This window comes from Populus nigra, chromosome 4, assembly GCF_951802175.1.
Source record: "Populus nigra chromosome 4, ddPopNigr1.1, whole genome shotgun sequence".
Lineage (NCBI taxonomy): Eukaryota > Viridiplantae > Streptophyta > Magnoliopsida > Malpighiales > Salicaceae > Populus > Populus nigra.
In genome coordinates, this window is record NC_084855.1 from 15,432,866 (window position 1) to 15,451,085 (window position 18,220).

Genomic DNA, 18,220 nt, shown 5'->3' on the forward strand with positions numbered 1-18,220 from the left:
TGTAAAAATCATAGTATCTAGATAGTTTGAAGGGTGCAAGTAATAATGAGAGTTAGAATCAATGAAAGTTTGCGTTTGAGAATCAACATAGGTTTGTGACTGATTTTCTCCCCCTCTCGATTGAGTCTAAGGTGTGATGGTGTTACTGTTTTGTGCTATTTGTCATAACTTGATTTTTTTATTTTTTTAAGTTTTATATTTTTTTGAAAAATTCAAAAAAATAAAATTGCAAAATAAATAATAAAAAATTTCAAAAAAATATATTTTTAATGTATTTGCATCGTTTTTGGCATTTCAACGTCTTTTCAAAAGAATTAGAAGTTTAAAAATTTACTTTCTGACACATTCAATTTTTAACATGCTTATTTAAAAATTATTGATTATTTTTTTTATTGAAAAGACGTTGACGTTATCTTTTTTAAAAAAATATCAAAATACAAAAAAACAAGATACATAAAAATAAAAAATATTTGGACAAGAGAACTAAAGTGTAAAGAAAAAAAATGAAGGACTAAAATAATTTTGCATTACCCACCAAGTTTCCTTGAGGACCAAATAATTACAAGGAAAAAAATAAATTTATCTTGCTTGTATGACATCAATTTTTTTTTTTTTTAAAAAAAATGAGTTAAAACATCAAAAAACACTCACATACAACGAAAACGCGGGGGGGGGGGGGGGGGGGGGGGGGGCGGGGGGGGGGGGGGGCTCCAGACCCATCTTTATAACAACCAGCCACCAGCCATTTGATTAAGTTGCTGATATATATATATATATATATAAAGTAACATTAGATACAATATGATAATTAAAGAGATATTGAGGAGGTTGTTATGGTATGTACAATAAAAAAAGAATCAAGTAACGCGCGATTCAGTAGAATCTTCAATATAAGCCATTAGAGCACTTGTCGCCACGCCAAAACATGGAATGCTTTTGTTTTTATTCAAGGCAACAGATTTTGGAGGATGAAATCTCATGGAAATCTCGATGAACTTCTTGGTGGTGGAGAAAATAAACTCTTGGAATTCATACATGGCAGGCCTGATCTATTACAGCATTAATTATTCTTTTGTTAATAGATGTTCCACTTTTTCTTTGGGCAATATGACAATTGGCTGCACCCTTTGGATCATTTTAGTGTAAAAATTGAATTAATGCATGATATTTGAATTAACCAATTCATACAGGAGTCGTGGAAAATAACACAAACGAATTCGATAATCCACTCGTCCATCCCTCTAAGTAACTTCTCACGCATAGCTGCATGCATGTTGTTAAATCTAGGCAATCACACGAACACAAATGTCTCTAGACTTGCAAAACCAAGTCCTATATACGGGTATGAATAACATGGAGGACAGCAAATTATATATATATAAAAAAACAAATTTAAATTTTAAAAAAGAGAGGAAGAAGATTGATAGCCTTTACAGAATGAATTAGTTTAACACTCATCATCCGAACCTGTTAAAACCTTAACCATTATCTGCATGACTTTCACTCTCATTTGCAAAGACAAAATATAATCAGCTGTCTCTCTGAAAAGCCCATCCAATCCCATGGATTCACTATTAGGAATGAGTTTCTTCAGGGTTCTAACTCTTCTCTCGATGCCATATCCTGCCCTTATAGTAGAACCTTCTGCACGAGCTCTTCTCTTCATCAAGATCCTTCCAGGTCTCTTGCTCCTGGCATGCCGCCCATTTTTTTGTCTCTTCAGTGGGCATCTTCTCTTGGTTTGTGCTTCCAAGACCTTGTTCCACAAAGCTTCATTTGGCATATGATCCATCGTCTCTTCATTTCCTTGGACCATACCCTTCAAAGAAGCAAGAAGAGGATGCTCACCTGCTGAAACTCCCATTACTCAAAAGAGTTTTGAATGAAGCACTAGTTTAGCTTTTGCGCAGGCCTTCCAAATTTGGTTGTCAAGACAAGACGTTGTATAGCATATGCCACAATTGAGGGCATTTATATACGGTATTCGGCATATTGGGTAAATAAGTTGTTGATAGCCAGCCAGATGAGGATAATGGAAATAAATTAAGGTGGCCAAAACGTAGGGACCGCAAACACAATTTCATTGAAGGACTCTGAGGCAATGGGATAAATGAATAAGGGAGAGCCAAGTGTACCTAAGGGTGTTGCTTGTTGCTTTAGCCATGTTCTCCAGCTCAATGCACATGCAAACACATGATTCTTCACCACTACCCAACTCTCTCTAATCTAAACCACCATCTCTCATGGCACCCTCCCATCTCGTCAAAACACCCTGGATTATTCCTCCCCCACTTCCCGAACTCAGTACATAATATATATAATTTTGAATTTGGGGTCCTTAATATTCCTATTTCCAGCTCAGAAAACATGGCATTCTACATATATATACCCTAAGGTTCGTGGTGGTTAATAAGCTTGTGTTTCCAAACAAGAAATCCCCTGTAGTATAAAACGACAAGCATTTAAAGAGCCTGTGATTTAATATTGTTAATTACTTTGTCAATACTCGTGTTAACAAATGTGGACAATTTAGATCCTAATGTTGGGATAAGGTAGATTTTCTTCTGACATTCATGAACCCCATTTTCCATCAAAATGATGATTGTTTTATTAAAGATTTATCAGCAAATCATGTTCTGACATGTCTGTTCCGAATTACACAAACACAAACAATTAACCCAGCAATCTGACAGACAAAAGTGCATGCATCTTCATCGCTGATACTACGGAGGACATTGATTCCAAGCTTCAAAATCTGGGAATCTTCATCTTTGATATATTCCTCTTTTATAAGGTTGGTATACTTGATCCAATTTTTGACAATATGTAAGTGAGCTTGATATTCTCACTTTAATTTGACTTCCCTGCTGCGATGATACATCATCAGTAACATAATAATGTAAACCATGCATTCTTCTATGGATGTGTTTAGGATAAACCAAAGTTAAAACATGTTTCTGCTTCATTTTGGTAGGATTCTGGTCCTGCCTTGAAAATTACATGTACATAATCACTCATTGTTTATCTTCTACATTTGTCAAGAGCTCAAGATCAATATAGAACATGCACACACATGCAGTTGTTGTGCAGAGAAATCATCCTGCTTGATAAAAGCAATTGATTTTATGTAGACATAAATCAAGCACAAAATTAAGTCCAGTTACATGGTTCTAAACATGTGCAGTACTACCCATTGCTCAACGTGGACTAGGAGACTATATATATATCTATATGTTTTGTTATTGAATTTAATCAATAGTGCGTTTCCACTTCTAATTTTGTGCTGCAGGTAATGAACAGGTAGGAAGCAACATCACGAAGGATGTTCTCTTCCTGTCATCCAGTTGTTGGTACACGTTCGCTTTCTTTATAATATTGGTAGATAACCTTATAATGCAAAGCAAACAAACCTATATGACGGCCACGCACATGGATTTATTCATTAATATTGGTTGATATTTTTCTTAAACTTTTCGAGCCAAATATATATATCATTGGATACGTTCTATTTTTGGATTCGAAGCACCAAACACATATATGTTCAATATTTTTCTTCTGTCATTTTTTTTTTGTCTTGAAATAGCAGATTAGCTTGTCGAAGATTAAACGCATCCCTTTGGCAGGGCTAAGTAGCATCATGAGAGTACTGGCCTGGTTCAAATTGTACTTTGTCGAAAATTAGCTTTGTGCAATGTTGAAATAAAAATGTGAGAAGCATCGTGTACGCAATATGATAAATAAATATATATGATTGATATTGTTAAGATATTCTTTTTTTTTTTGTTGAGAATATGAATGTTAAGATAATGATCTATGTTTGTGTTTTTCTCATCAATTTAACCCCTTAGTATTCAAGTGAAACGAAAAAAATGTTATCCTCTCGATATATTGATATTATAGTAGGGCATGCGATAATGAATGATTCTAAATAGGATATGAGTTTGTTACAATTAAATGATGATCTGCCTCAAATATATTACAGGGATCACCTAGTATATTTATGAATTAGTGTAATAAGTCAAAGTTCAAAAAGAAATCTAATCATACCAAGTTATAATAATAATTTAAAATGATCAAATCTTTTTATCTCATCATTGGATTGCATATAAATTTTTATAAGAGTTTTTAGAAGTTTTTTTTTTTCTTGTAGTAGTTATTGTATCGCTATATCAACTGTTAAATCTTTAGATATAAAAAATCTCTCTCGGACCATTGTTTTTGAATCTTTGATAGTTTTATTATTTTCCATGTGTTTTTTGAATTTCTTGTTTTATTTCATATTTTATGCTTCTTTCTTTTATAATTTTATTTTTTTTCTAGTTAAAATAGTTTCAGGTCTATATAAAAGGCGAACTTAATTATCATTATTTTAGAGAAAATAAACTTTCAAATTAGAAGCTCATATTTGCAGTTTCTTCCGCCCATTAAAATATTTAATGTTCTTTATTTAATTATTTATTTAATTATTGTTTTTAACTTCTGCTTGGATCACCTGTTTTCTTTAATCAAACAGTTAAAATTTTTTATATTTAGATAATTTAGTTTAAGTAACATTGTTTATTAAGATGAAAATATAATTTTCACGATCATTTAGCAAATTAGATTTTCTTAACTGAAGGATTTTGAATACCAGAATATTTCATAAATATTCAGTTTGAGAAATTATTTAAATTTAAATTTAAATTTAAAAGCTTGCCATAGCAATCTTCGTTTCCATTCGAACGTGAAGTGATGAAACCCTATCTTCTTTAAGCACATGCAAAGAACCTTATGTGACCACCTACCCACGTGCAACGGAATGATCATCTAGGGAGAAGAAGCCCTATTAGGTGCTTGTGGGCCTTGTGGCCCATTTCACACACCTACAGCAAATTGGAATAAGAGCATGCCCACGTTCACCATGTGCCGATCGTCTTTTTTTTTTTTTTTTTTTATAAAATGGCACCATATTTTTTTTTTAACTAATATTTCCTTAATTATTTAAAGTTATGTTCTTTTCGTGCCTAGATTTATGAAAAAACAGAAACGGGAACAATTTAAATTCTCAATGGAAAAAAAAAACTATATTTGTCTATATAAATTCATCATCCCCTCCTGTATTGGTACATTTTAAGCTATTTCAGCATTCTCCTCATAGTATCCAAAAAATATTGTGTTTTTATCTTGATTATTGAGGATGGGCGTGGGCTCTTTTTTTCTTGCCTTGGGGAGAGGGGTCGGTGGGAGATTATTTATCTGAGCATGTTTGTGAGATAGCATCCTATATACGTAGTGCTGAGAGGATACATGGAGACAAAATAAGTAAAAAAAGAAAAGAAAATAATGGGCTTAATTTCCAAAGTGTAATACTCCCATCCAAATATTTTTAGGCTAAAATATTATTAAAATCAAATTTACATAAAATTTTATTTTGAACCAAGTAGGAAAAAAAACCCATCTAAGCTCTCTCTCTTTATATATATATATATATATATATATATATATATATATAGAGAGAGAGAGAGAGAGAGAGAGAGATATGTAAACTTAGAGTTCATTTACCCTAGTTTTATAAAATTTATTATAGTTCAGAAAAAACAAATTTTAAGAGTCACGTGTTGTTCTTCAATAGATATAGAAAAACGAAGTACAGTGAATTGACCTTGAAAGACTTAAGTTCCATTCTATTTTCTTGATTAGAAAGGTTTGGGATTGATTAAGATTTTTTTAATATGAAAAGTGTATAAAGTTAATGAGATTTAAATAGTATTTATATGAATGACCAAATATAATGAGTATGATAGATTATATGATATTTTAAGATGGATTAAGAGTGCCTAATTATTTTTTAATTGTCTAAAAGGATTAGGTTAACAATTAGTTATAAAAGTGAGAAGTTGTTAGTTTAGATATTTGACAGAAATTTTTGTTCAACCTAAAAACTGTATTGAATAAATGTAGTTTTTAACCCAAATTTTATATGTATGAAAAGCTTATCTTGTCTACTTTCTAACATCATAAATGACATATTAATCCGATTTTTATAGAGAATGTAACGGTGAAAATAGTAAAAAATATGTAAATTGTTTGGCAGAAACACCCATCAATGATTTCAGGGTATATTATAAATTATATAAAAGGTTTTACAAGGTGAATGATAAATGGATGAAAGTATAATTGAGCTAGCCAATAAGTCGAGTGAGGAGGTTTTAAGGTTGACCTGTTAGGTCGAATTTAATGATATGTTCATTGTCTGAACATTAGTATTTTATATTAAAAAATTTTTGGTCAAACTCACGATACATTATTGACCATATATCTATAATTTTATTAATTGGATTGCTATTTATAATCACGGATAGCAATAAGTTGGGTAAAGACAATTTTATTTTTATGCATTTGTATCGGATCTAATATATATAATGCTATTTGACACCCGCTTCGCTGCAGGTTGGATTTTTTTTTCAATTAAAAAAGAATATGCATGCTTTTCCAACATGTTTTTGGATATAAAAAAATTTTCGATTATAAATTTAAATTTTTATATACGCATCTAATTAAACAAACCAACATGTGATCAAGAAATAAATAATATTAAGATATTTAATCTTACATCATAGGTCATGTACTCAGTTGCGTTTAATAACTCTACTTTTTAGAATTTTTTTTTATTTAATCAAACAATTTTTCATGCCAATAAAAGGTAAATAAAAGCAATTAATGAAAGTGAATTGAATAAAATTATTAAACTAAATTATAAAAAAAATTCAATGTTGAATGGCAAAATTGAAAAAGAAATTAATTTAAAAAAAATAATGAAAAAAAAATATTTGGGTCAAGCCAAGTTAACCTATTAACCCTACAACCTTGGGTATAGAATTGGGATAACCTCATAAAAAGAAATGTGAAAAAAAAGCATGAAAACCAATTCATAAAAAACTAATTGCTTAAGGATGAAATTAAAAAAAAATTAATTTTAAAAAAAAACCTAAAAAGACCAAAATTAACCCAAATCAAGCTTTGAAACCCATGACCATGGTTATAAGGTTGAGACTGGTTGCATAAAAAAACAATGAAGAAAAATGTTAAGGGATGAAAATAAAAAACAATTTTAAAAAAAATAAAAAAAGATTTGATTCAACCCATGTTTAACCCACTAACCCCGTGATCATAGAAATAAAATTGGAATTACTCTATATAAAGAAAATGTTAGAAAAAGCATGAATATCAATTTTAAAAAATCAAATGTTGAAGGATGAAATTGAAAATAAATGAAGTTTATAAAATGAACTAAAAAAAACAAAAGTCAACCCATGCTAATTCTCAAAACCTGTGATCCTGATCATAAGACTAAGACTAACCCTATAGAAGGCAAGAAAAAAAAAACAAGAAGCAAAATTCTCAATAAAAAAAATATTGAGAAATGAAATTGAAAAATAAAGCAATAAAAAAGGATTTAAAACAAAACAAAACAAACAATAATAAAAAGAATGGGGACAAAATTTAACATAAAAAGAAATTGAAATCAAATGTTAGATGAAATTGAAAACAAAATTCAGATAAAAAAAGATATAAAAGTCAAGTGAAACCAAATAATAAGGGAACAAATTAAAAATCAATTCAATCAAAAGAAGGTAACAAAACAAAACAAATAGAAATAAAAAGAATAAGAATCAAATTGGATATAATAAATAAATGACACAACACTTTTTTATTTTGGCAAGGAGAGAAGAGGAAGGAGAAGAAAATTTGTGTCGAAGCATCAAGAAGAGGACATTGATGCACTTCCAACACCGCTATAAAAAAGGTGGTGTTTGACCATTAGGCGATGCCATATATGGCACTTGATGGGTGCGGGCGTCACCTACATGTTGACGTGTGAGTTTCATGCACATGTTACTCTTTATTTTTTTTAGTATTTAAAATTTATAAAAATACTAAATTGCCCCAAAGCAAACTTTATATTAAAAAAAAAGAGGAAAATACAAAAAACCTTTTGGAAGGAAGTTTAAGTTTTTCCTTTTCTTTTGCTTCTATGAGCAGTTAAGTAATTTAATTGTGCTTTAGATTGGAAATGTTTAAAAAGCCCCAAAACATCAGTAAATTATTCTTTGCTTCCGAAGTTATTTTAGTCATTTACATTGTTCCCGGGGAATATTAAAGTACAAACTTGCCCAAAATAAATTTGCCAACCCGTAATATGTCACTATAAAAAGGTCATATTACATCTCAATGGCTAGTTATTTGGCTGGGATAGAGAAAGGTAAAATGATATTTTCATTGTAGAGTATTATAGTGGAAACCCCATGTTTTTTTATTGTTTTACTTAATAACCATTATTTGTGTTTAATTAACTAATGTAAAATTAGGATTTATCAATAATTTTTAACAAATTTTTATCCGAAAATAGGTTTGGGCCCGAATGCCAAGTGTGACCTACTGCCTCTTAGGCCCAGGTACTAGCTGTTTGGCCTAGCACCCCGCTTACGAGGCAATAGGCCTAGCATTGATGCACCACATGCTAGGCATCAGGCTTGACGCATTTTAGGACCAAACATCATGCATATAGCCTAGTTTTGAGCACTGTTTAAGGCCAAGCTTGTAACCAACGCCCAATACATGACCCTCTAGGATTTTTAATAAACCCAAGCTTTGAGCATCTGATGATCCATATCTAAAGCCTCGCACTTGGTTCCCCGTGTTAGGTGCATGAATTAACACCTTTTGGGCCCAGGCATCGCAACTTAGTCTCGAGAATGTTTTGGGTTTAGGCTTGTGGCATGAGCCAAACACCTAATCCCTTGACATTTTTACTTAACCCAAGCTCTTTGTGGCCCTCACCAGGCTGAACCCAAAGCTCCTCTTTCCCTGCTCCACATGTTTGATGCCCCATGCCTGGTGCCCTATGCTCAGCTCCATATGCTCGACGTCCAATTTCTTGTGCTAAGCTTAGGACTTGACACCCCTTGGGTTTAAGCGTCGTGTTTAGACTGAGGCTTTATAGCCTTGGTTCAAAGTGCCAAGTAGCTCTAGGCTTTCTTCCATTAGGGAGTTGGGTATTTTTATTTATTTATTGCATATAATATAAGAGACTTGTTCAGCAAGTCTATACTTTACTCACACCCTTAGGTGTACAAGAGTCTTCCATGACTTACCACGCTTTATCTTAATAATACATGTGTCACAGATATTTGTTTTTCATTAATGTTACCAAGATGAAATGACTCTCCAATCCTCTCATTCAAGTAAGAGAACAAGATCCAGGAGGTATAAATACCCCTTGAACCATCTAGGTGAAGGTCCATAATTTTCATTCTCAACTTACACATGTTATTCTCTTACAACACTTATTTTCATACCAAAACAAGAACAAACAACTTTATTCTTAGAATTTAATCCTCATTTTCATATTCATTACATTTTTCCTCTATAAAGATATTGACTAAACCATCTGAAGTAGGGGTGATCATTTTCAGTTCGGTTCGGTTTTTATAAAAAAAAGTAACCAAACCAAAATTTATTTATTTTTTTAAAAAAACCAAAACTGAATAGAAACTGGTTCAAATCAATCGATTTCGGTTCGGTTCGGTTCAATTTTTTAGGATAAAAACCAATTCAAACCTGTTTGGCTTGGTTTTTGCGGTCTGACTCGGTTTTTTTGGTTTGGCTCAGTTTTTGTTCGGTTCGGTTTTTTCGTTTTCAAAGTTATAAAACCAAAACCGAACCGAACCAAACCAGTTGGTTTTTTCAAAATTTTAATCGGTTTAGTCGGTTTTTTTCACGGTTTGGTTTTTTCAGTTATTTTTTTTCTAGTTTTCTCGGTTTAATCGGTTTTTTGGTTTTTTTGCTCACCCCTAATCTAAAGATCCCAAATCCACCCAAAAAGGAATGTTTTGTGTGTTTTAAGACTCTCACATTAAGCTACCACCATCCTTTGCTTTGGAAAATAGATCTATCAGCATGAACACTTAATAAAATCATCATCCAATCACCAAAAAAACTCTATTTCTAAGCATCTTAAATTTTAAAATATTATCATCAACTTTTGTCAAATGAAGAATATATTTACCCGTCATGACCTTTTGACTTTTAAAGATATATGACTTTAGATTTATTGTCGCATCTCAAATATCCAGTTAATAATCTCAATTTTTCAAGTTATATTTAAAAATAATACTACAAGAGATTTAAAAATATAAAATTATTTCTTAAGCATATTAATAATATATTTTAAGTAGTAAATTGTTATTGATAAGTACAATTGTATAATTATAAATCAATCATTATATTTAGAAATAATGTATATAATGTTAGATTATGTGCTCATTATTTATTAGAAGACTTTATGTCATATATTTAAAACATAATATACAAACTGCCTAACTTCTAGTATAAACTACTTATTAATTGATATAGTGATTACCTAGATAAGTAGCCTGTGCTACACTGTGAATCAAGTCAAATTTGTCTTAGCATAAAAAAGGATATCTAGGCGATCATAATATTTTTAAAAGAGAGAGGAAAAACTAGGATCCGGATCATTGACTTGTCAAATGGGTTTAATAAGCTTAACTAATTTAATAATATGATTGTAAAAAAAAGGTCAATGATAATAAAAAATAATGACAATGACTAATAAAAAAATAAACACTTGTCAATATTATAAAAAGATACCCTCTAAATATTTTTAAAAGGTCTCAATGATATTATTTGATAGTAAATCAAAAATTGAATGAGAACATGATAACCTCATACAAAGAAAAATGAGAAAAAAAAATTCAAAACTCAATTACCAGCAAATCAAACGCTAAAAGGTGAATTAGAAAAAAATTAATTTTAAAAAAGGTGAAAAAAAACCTTATTTGAGTTAGCATGCCAAATTCATAGTCTGATCATGGGACCAAGATAATCCAATACAAAACAAATTGAATAAAACTATGTGATGTGATCCTTAATTGGGTTGAACAAATAAATTTAGATTTTAGCGTAATTGTGTTTACAGTCTGGTTTTACGCTATCAATCATAACTCTCAATCTGACAATTGAATCATGATGTTATTTCACAAATATTGGGTTAAAATATCAAGTCAATTGAAGTTCTAAAAGGTATCATGATACAGGCAGCAAATGCAATAAATATTTTGTTACTTGTTGGCTTTTGATGACTTGTGGACTTCTTATTTGAAAATGATTCTTTTTCTTATAATACAAGGATATTCAACAACTAATTTTGGGATATTTTCTAGTACTACAAGGATCTTTAATGGGCAGCCACATAGTTTTCAAATGTGGCAGTGATTCCTTTAATGTTCCAAAATCCTTTTCTTACAAGGATTCTTGCGCTGATTTTTTCTATTGCACAATTTTATACTAATAAGCACAATATTTTGTTCAACCATTGAATCGGATTGAGATTTTACCTTATATTTCTAGAGGTCCTGTTTTATATTGGATTACAATTTCATAATCAATATGACATTAGGAAGACCTTGCAATAAGATTTAGAAAATACGGCGTGAGATTTATATTAGTTTCCTAGTTGATTTAAGATTATTTTTTTCTATTTTATTTAGAACTCTTTTTTTTTTATTATTATTATAGCATTATTTAGGATTTTTTTTACCTATTATAAATAGGTTTATTTAGATTGTACTTAGGTTTTAGCTTTTCAGCCATGATATTTTGAATAAACTTGTGTTTTGCGTGATATAACACTTTTTTTTGGTTAAACAAAGAACAATCAAACTTATCAAAGTATAATTGACTTTGTGGTGTTCTTCTTTATACTTTTAGTTGATGTTTTTTTTATTGTTAGGTAGGGGTTTATATTTCAATAGTGTTGGTGCTTTTGCTGAAATAATCTCTATGTCACACTCCTATCAAATCTAATGTTTTGGCTTTGTAAGACTTATTTTTCTTGTATATAGGTTACGTGATCATAAGGTTCATATAATTTGTTATCAGAGCTAGGCTCCGAAAGCAGGTCATATCTTTATGAAAATTTTGTTTTCTTTGTGTTCCATAAGTTTAGTTGTGTTTTTCACTCTTCTTCTTCTTTTTCTGTTTTTGGCATCTTAGTATATAAAAAATAAGTGTTATTTCATTTTACTATTGTCCCTAAACATATCATTAGTATAAAAATTAAAAAAAATGGAATAATAGATGTTATTCAAGTTTGATTCAATTTTGTCGTTAAAACACAAATAATAAGGAAAACAAATCAAACCATCTTAAAAACACTTCAAAATTGATATGTTTATTATTTAGGGTGAAATTGCACTATATATTAAAGTTGGGTTCTTTTTTATACTTGTTTGATTGAGGTTTCAATTCTGAGTTAAATTATGTCATAAATTGATCATATACGGGTGTTCAATACCTAGGTATAAGAGAATGACCTGTAAACTAAGATATATTTTTATTGGGTATAAGGGTGCTACACACTAAATTTGAGGTTATTCTGATATCATTTAGTTTGGGTCTCAATTCTGGTGTTTATAATTGCGTAACAAGATAAATTTGCATCAAGTTATAAAAATATGTTTGTTAATATTGTTTTGACCTATTTAGTTTATTTATGTACTATTTGGATTATTTAGTAGTCAAATAAGTTTTTTCATTAATTCTTTTTTCTTTTTTTATTTTGAGTCTTTATATTGTCCATATTTTGTAGGAATTCACTTGGCTATTCACAGAATTGTAATCGTAGTTTTATTTTGCTTGTTGTTAGTGTTATTTTGTTCTTGATTCATTTATATACATTCTTATTGTATTACGATATCAATTGACTTTGGTTCATTGGTTTTTAGCTCCAAAAGAACCGTAAAAAGGTGAGCTGAGAAGTAAAAGGCGTAGTGAGAATAATTGAGTAAAAAACCTTGAATTTTGTGAAACATAAGAGTTGTGAGGTATATTTTTCTTACTTCTAATCAATTAAATTATTTTGATTCAAATATCCAAAAATAAAGAACACCTTTCAGATGCAAGCTTTCATCGAACAACTTGAGTTACTAACTAGGTAATAAGGGATATGAAAAATGAGATGGCTTCGATGAGACAATAAAATTATGGGATGAATGGATTGAGAATGGGGCTGATCGGCAAGGTAACCCTATATGAAGGGCCTTATAGAATGTTAAAATTGAGTTTATTGATTTTGTGGATGAAAACACAAATGTAGATGATAATAACTATAACTTTGTATCTATGCATTATAGAGATCGATTTAGGTATAATCAAAGCTAAAGGAATGCTAGTTTTAGCCAGGGTAGAAAATTCAGTCAGAGAAAGAATTCCCGAGATTTTAGGCTTCGTGATGATTCATGTAGAGAATCAGGGTCACTTAAGATGAAAATACCATGTTTCCAAAGAAAGAATAATCTAGAGGAATCTCTAGAGTGGGAAAAGAAGGTTAAAGGTGAGGTCTTGGTTATAAGGTGTACACTCCAGGTTCAATAAAGAAAAATGATATTGATCAGCAAAGGGAGAACATTTTCTATATACATTGTTATGTACAAAACAAGGTGTGATGTTTAATTATAGATAGCGAAAGTTGTGCTAATATAGCCAGTACTACCCTTGTTAACAAATTGAACTTATACTTTTAAGCATCATAAACCTTATGGATTGTAATGGTTGAATGATTATAGTGACTAAGTAGGTCTTAGTTCTATTTTTTATTGGGAAGTATGTTGATAAGGTTCTGTGTGATGTGGTTCCAATGCGTGCAAGTCCCATCTTGTTAGGAAGACCATGACAGTTGGATAGGAAGACAATACATGATGGGTTTAGAAATATGTATACTATTATAAAAGATGGAAAAATCATCACTTTTATACCTTTTACACCCAAATAAATGTATGATGATCAAATAAAAAAAAAAAAAGAACATAATGACATAGGCAGAAAAAAATCAAGGTGAGGAACAAGGTGAAAGAAGACCATCAGATTCATCCACAACCCAAAACCTTTCTCTCACTATCCAAAACCATTCGGCCATTTCTGAAACAAACCTAATATGGCCAAAAGTGGAGGCAAGTCTCGAAGAATGAAAAAAGTAAGTGATTGAAGTGTGAATTATATGGAAAGGCTAAAGAAACAACCTAATTTTTATGCTAGAGAGGGTGAGGTTAAATCTACCTATTATTCAAACCAACTGATAATCCTAGTTGCTTACAAGGAATTTCATTTTAATATTAATGAATTTAACCTTTATACTCCTAATTTTTGTGTTTCTTTGTTGCAGAAGTTTGATGATGTGTTTCTTGATGAGATTCCTAATAGATTTCCATCAATAAGAGGAATTGAACATCAAATTAATCTTATATCTAGCACATTTAATTCCTAATCGCCCAACCTATCAAAGTAATCTCAAGGAAACAGAAAAGCTTCAAAGAAGGTAGAAGAGTTAATGACAAATATGTATTCCTTTGAGATGAATGAAATGTTTATAATTCTTGTACTTTTGACACCTAAGCAAGTATATGATGAGCTATAGAAATTGAAGAAAGGGAAGATGACTGAAACTGGGAGCTTGTATATTAGGGAGACCTTATTTGCAAATAAAATTCTTCTAGGTTTTAATGATGATTGTCATAACTCAATTTTGGATTCCCTAAAATTATTTAAATATTTTTCTTTTTTTATCCAAAAATCCAAAAAAAAAAACAGAAATTTAAAATCTAAAAATATTTTCGAGATATGAGAAGATAAACCTTTGAACTGTAAAAGATCAAAATGCTAGAAGAATAGCTAGATTGGGCTATGCTGACATGATGGGCTAGAGAAAGACTTAATTTGAAACAAAGTTTAAGGTTGAAATTTTATACTTTCCCTTATAATAACTTGTAGTGTTAAATTATCAACTTATTATATACATAGACTATGTATTTAGTTTGAAAGAGTAAAAGGAGAAAGAAATGGAAGAAAAGTGGACTTGATTAGCCATCCAGGTTAATGGTGGCTAATGATGTTAATGAAATTACATCGACATTGACATTTACTGGAATTTTGATTAGCTATTCCAAAGTTGGGAAACTAATGACATTCATATGATCGCATTGATATCGACAAAACCATGATAAAATAATTGTTTAAGATGACTTTATTAGCCAAACCAGTTATTGGGGCTAATGATACCAATGAGGATGCATTGGTGTTGGCAAAACTATTACTTGATTAACTATCCTGGGTGATGGGGGGCTAATGATATCAATAAGGTAACATTGACACTGATATACATTTAATTTGATTAGTTGCTTAAAGTGGTGGTAGCTAATAATACTTAGAGGAAAGAGTATCGACATATTTCTTATTAGTCATCTAAAGGTTGAAACCAATTAAGTTCAAAAACTCAATTAAACTTATAATGGGTTAGGAAGATTCAATTGACTTAATTGAAGAAAAACCAAGTTTGGAGACCTAATTCAGATCAATTCATAAAGATTAGAAGATTAGGAATACATTTGGAACATTGAAAGGCTAAATTGGTATGACCTGGGATTTAATCAAAAGAAATCTTGAGAAATCAACCTAATTTGGATGAATTCAATGAAATTTAAAGATTAGGGATCATTTTGTAAATAAAGAGGAAAATAAACAAAACAACGTTGTTTTGAGTGCCACTATTCACTTTCTTCTTCATTCCTCCCATAAAGGAGCTGACAAGGATCCCCCTTTACAAAACCATTTAATGCTCTCTCATGCTTTAAGTAAGATAAAAGGCACGTTTCCCTGGCAGTCCTGACAATGTACTACACCCCAGTGTGGTTCCCGTCAAGTGGTTGTCCCTATAGCCGCTGCAACGTTGGTCCAAAAACATTGACCTGATAAACCTTTAACAACCTAGTTTTAACAGTACCAGGTTATTAGCTTGTTATTAACCGTGAGGATCAATCCTAGAGGGCTAAATGGTTAAGATTTAAGTCTAGGAGGGAGCTTGTGAACCTTCTCCACCTCCTATAAATAAGAACAACCTATTCCAACAAAGAGGGAAGGAGAGGACAAAACTGAAAAACCCATAACCACATATTATGTTTACAAATCCTTAGCCGTAAAACATTAGTTAATTTGATCAACTTTTTCAAATAAACACATGCATGCTACCATCTGCACACCGTTAAAAAGCTTATATACACTTGACCCCACTGCCACACCCTAAATGTTCAAAATCCTCCTACCAAAGATATATCAACCCTGACTTTTGAACCTCAACTTCCAAAATTGGTTAACCTCATCAAGTATTCAATAGCTCCATCCAAAAAGGTAGCTCCAGTTGGAGCAAGAGAAGTTGAAACCAAATTTATAACAACAACCTCGTTATTTTGTTTTGGTTTCCAACATAAGTTCTTTTGGTCTCTAGCATCCCTAACAACAATGTAACATCTACCCAGGCACAATAGTCGAGGCACGAGAAACATGCATAAAGAAAAAGTCCAGGACTTTATGGTTGTAACAGGAATGAGTTTCTCTCTCACTACTCTTTCATGCTCACCATATCTAGTTTAGTTTTTCTTAGTTAGAAGGCTTGTTATAGTCTAGTGTGGCCATTAGTTGTGTTTGTAAGAGAAGTAAAGGTTCCTTTATAGAAGCATGGATTTGTTTTGGAATGGGTATCTCCCTTTACATAATAGAGAAATATGCTGGTATATTACCCATGGATTTTAGTCTAGAACATGACAACTTTCTTTATCTTCCTTTTTGTTTGGTTTTATGAAGCTTTATCCCTTAAAATAATAAATACATAGAATTTTACAGTGTTTCCTTATGGTGATGTGTTTCTGTAACTATTTTAGAGGGTGCAAGAATATGCTTGCAAGTTAGCCTTTTACATGAATATAGTTCCCTGCCATTTAAATCTTAGCTTTATATGCATATGGTTTTTGGTCAGAGGCTATACACAAGTTCATCAAATAATGTTGTTTTGATATTTCAAAAATAAAATAAGGTATTTAATTATGTTCATGGGCCATGCTTTCAAAATGTTTTTTTTACATGGGTTTTCCTCTTGGGATGAGGCCATGTCTCCTTTTGTTTTGAGTTGTGCAATGCTAGCCTTGGGTTAAGTTAGGAAGCCCGTTCCATGTGGTTATGCAGAGCTTTTAATGTTTAACGCTGTTTTTGGTTGTGTATGATTTTACAAAGGAAAAAATATGTTGTTTTGTTCTTTAGGACATGTTTACCAAACACGTCCTAATGGATTTTTTGACAGTTTTTTTTTCTTGTTTTTCTAAACAAGCCCTAAAAGATTTCCAAAAAAATCTAAGTAAGTTGTGTTATGGGTGATACATCTTTTCTATACATAACTAGTCTCTTTATTCAAACTTTAAAACTAGTTAGGGTTGTTTGGGCATAATTATTAATTAGCTTTCGGCTATGGCCTAAGGTTTGTTTAGGTCTATACTTTTAAGTTTCTTAGTATATGTTTTGGGTCAGTTTTGCAAGTGAGCCAATTTAGCTCACAAGGGTATATCCATTAAGATTTGTATTTTCATAAGTATAAATACTCTTTATAATGAAAAAAATATTGAGACTTGATAATACTATTATTATCAAATTTATTCAGCTTATGTGAGAGAGATTCTTGTATTTTTTGTTTCTCTAATGAACTAAATTGACTTATAAAAAATTAACTGGTTTCTTCCTTACACTTCTCGTTTGAGAATTGCTATTCTTAGAGTAGGGTTCTTATTCTAATATTGTTGGTTCATTGAGATAAGTTTTCTTTCTGTCACACTCCTATCAAACTCGTTTCAGCTTTTCAAGATTCATTGTCAATGCTGTTGTGGGTTGCGTGACCACATGATCATGAGGTCCGCATCATCACAATAGAGGTTAGCTCTTAAATAAACTAAATGATGAAAGAAAAAATAAAATAAAATAAAATAAATTAAAAAAACATAAAACAACCAAGTCAACTTGAGTTAAGTCGATTAACACACAACTTGGGATATAAGATTAGGATAACTCCAAATCAAGAAAAAAAACATAAAGTTTAAGGCCCAATAACCTAATATCGAAGGATGAAATTGATAGAAAAAAATTAATTTATTTTAAAAAGATCAAAGTCAAATCAGGGTAATATTTAAAACTCTGATTCGAGTCATGAGACTAGAATTTATCCCATATAAGAAAAACATGAAAAAAATACAAAGAAAAACTCTCTATCATCCAAATATTGAGGGATAATATTAAAAACAAATCAAGAAAACAATTAAAAAAAATCAAATAGCAATCAAAAGAA

The 18,220-nt window shown here is 30.8% G+C and overlaps 1 protein-coding gene across 1 annotated transcript; it reads right to left on the reverse strand.

Annotated features, from left to right (window-relative positions):
- Nucleotides 1-1,312: 1,312 nt before the first annotated feature.
- Nucleotides 1,313-2,255, reverse strand: LOC133692871 (transcription factor UPBEAT1-like). The gene has a single exon (XM_062114037.1). It carries the CDS (start codon nt 1,862-1,864, stop codon nt 1,448-1,450), a length of 417 nt encoding a protein of 138 aa, XP_061970021.1. The 5' UTR covers nt 1,865-2,255; the 3' UTR covers nt 1,313-1,447.
- Between the last annotated feature and the right edge of the window lie 15,965 nt (nt 2,256-18,220).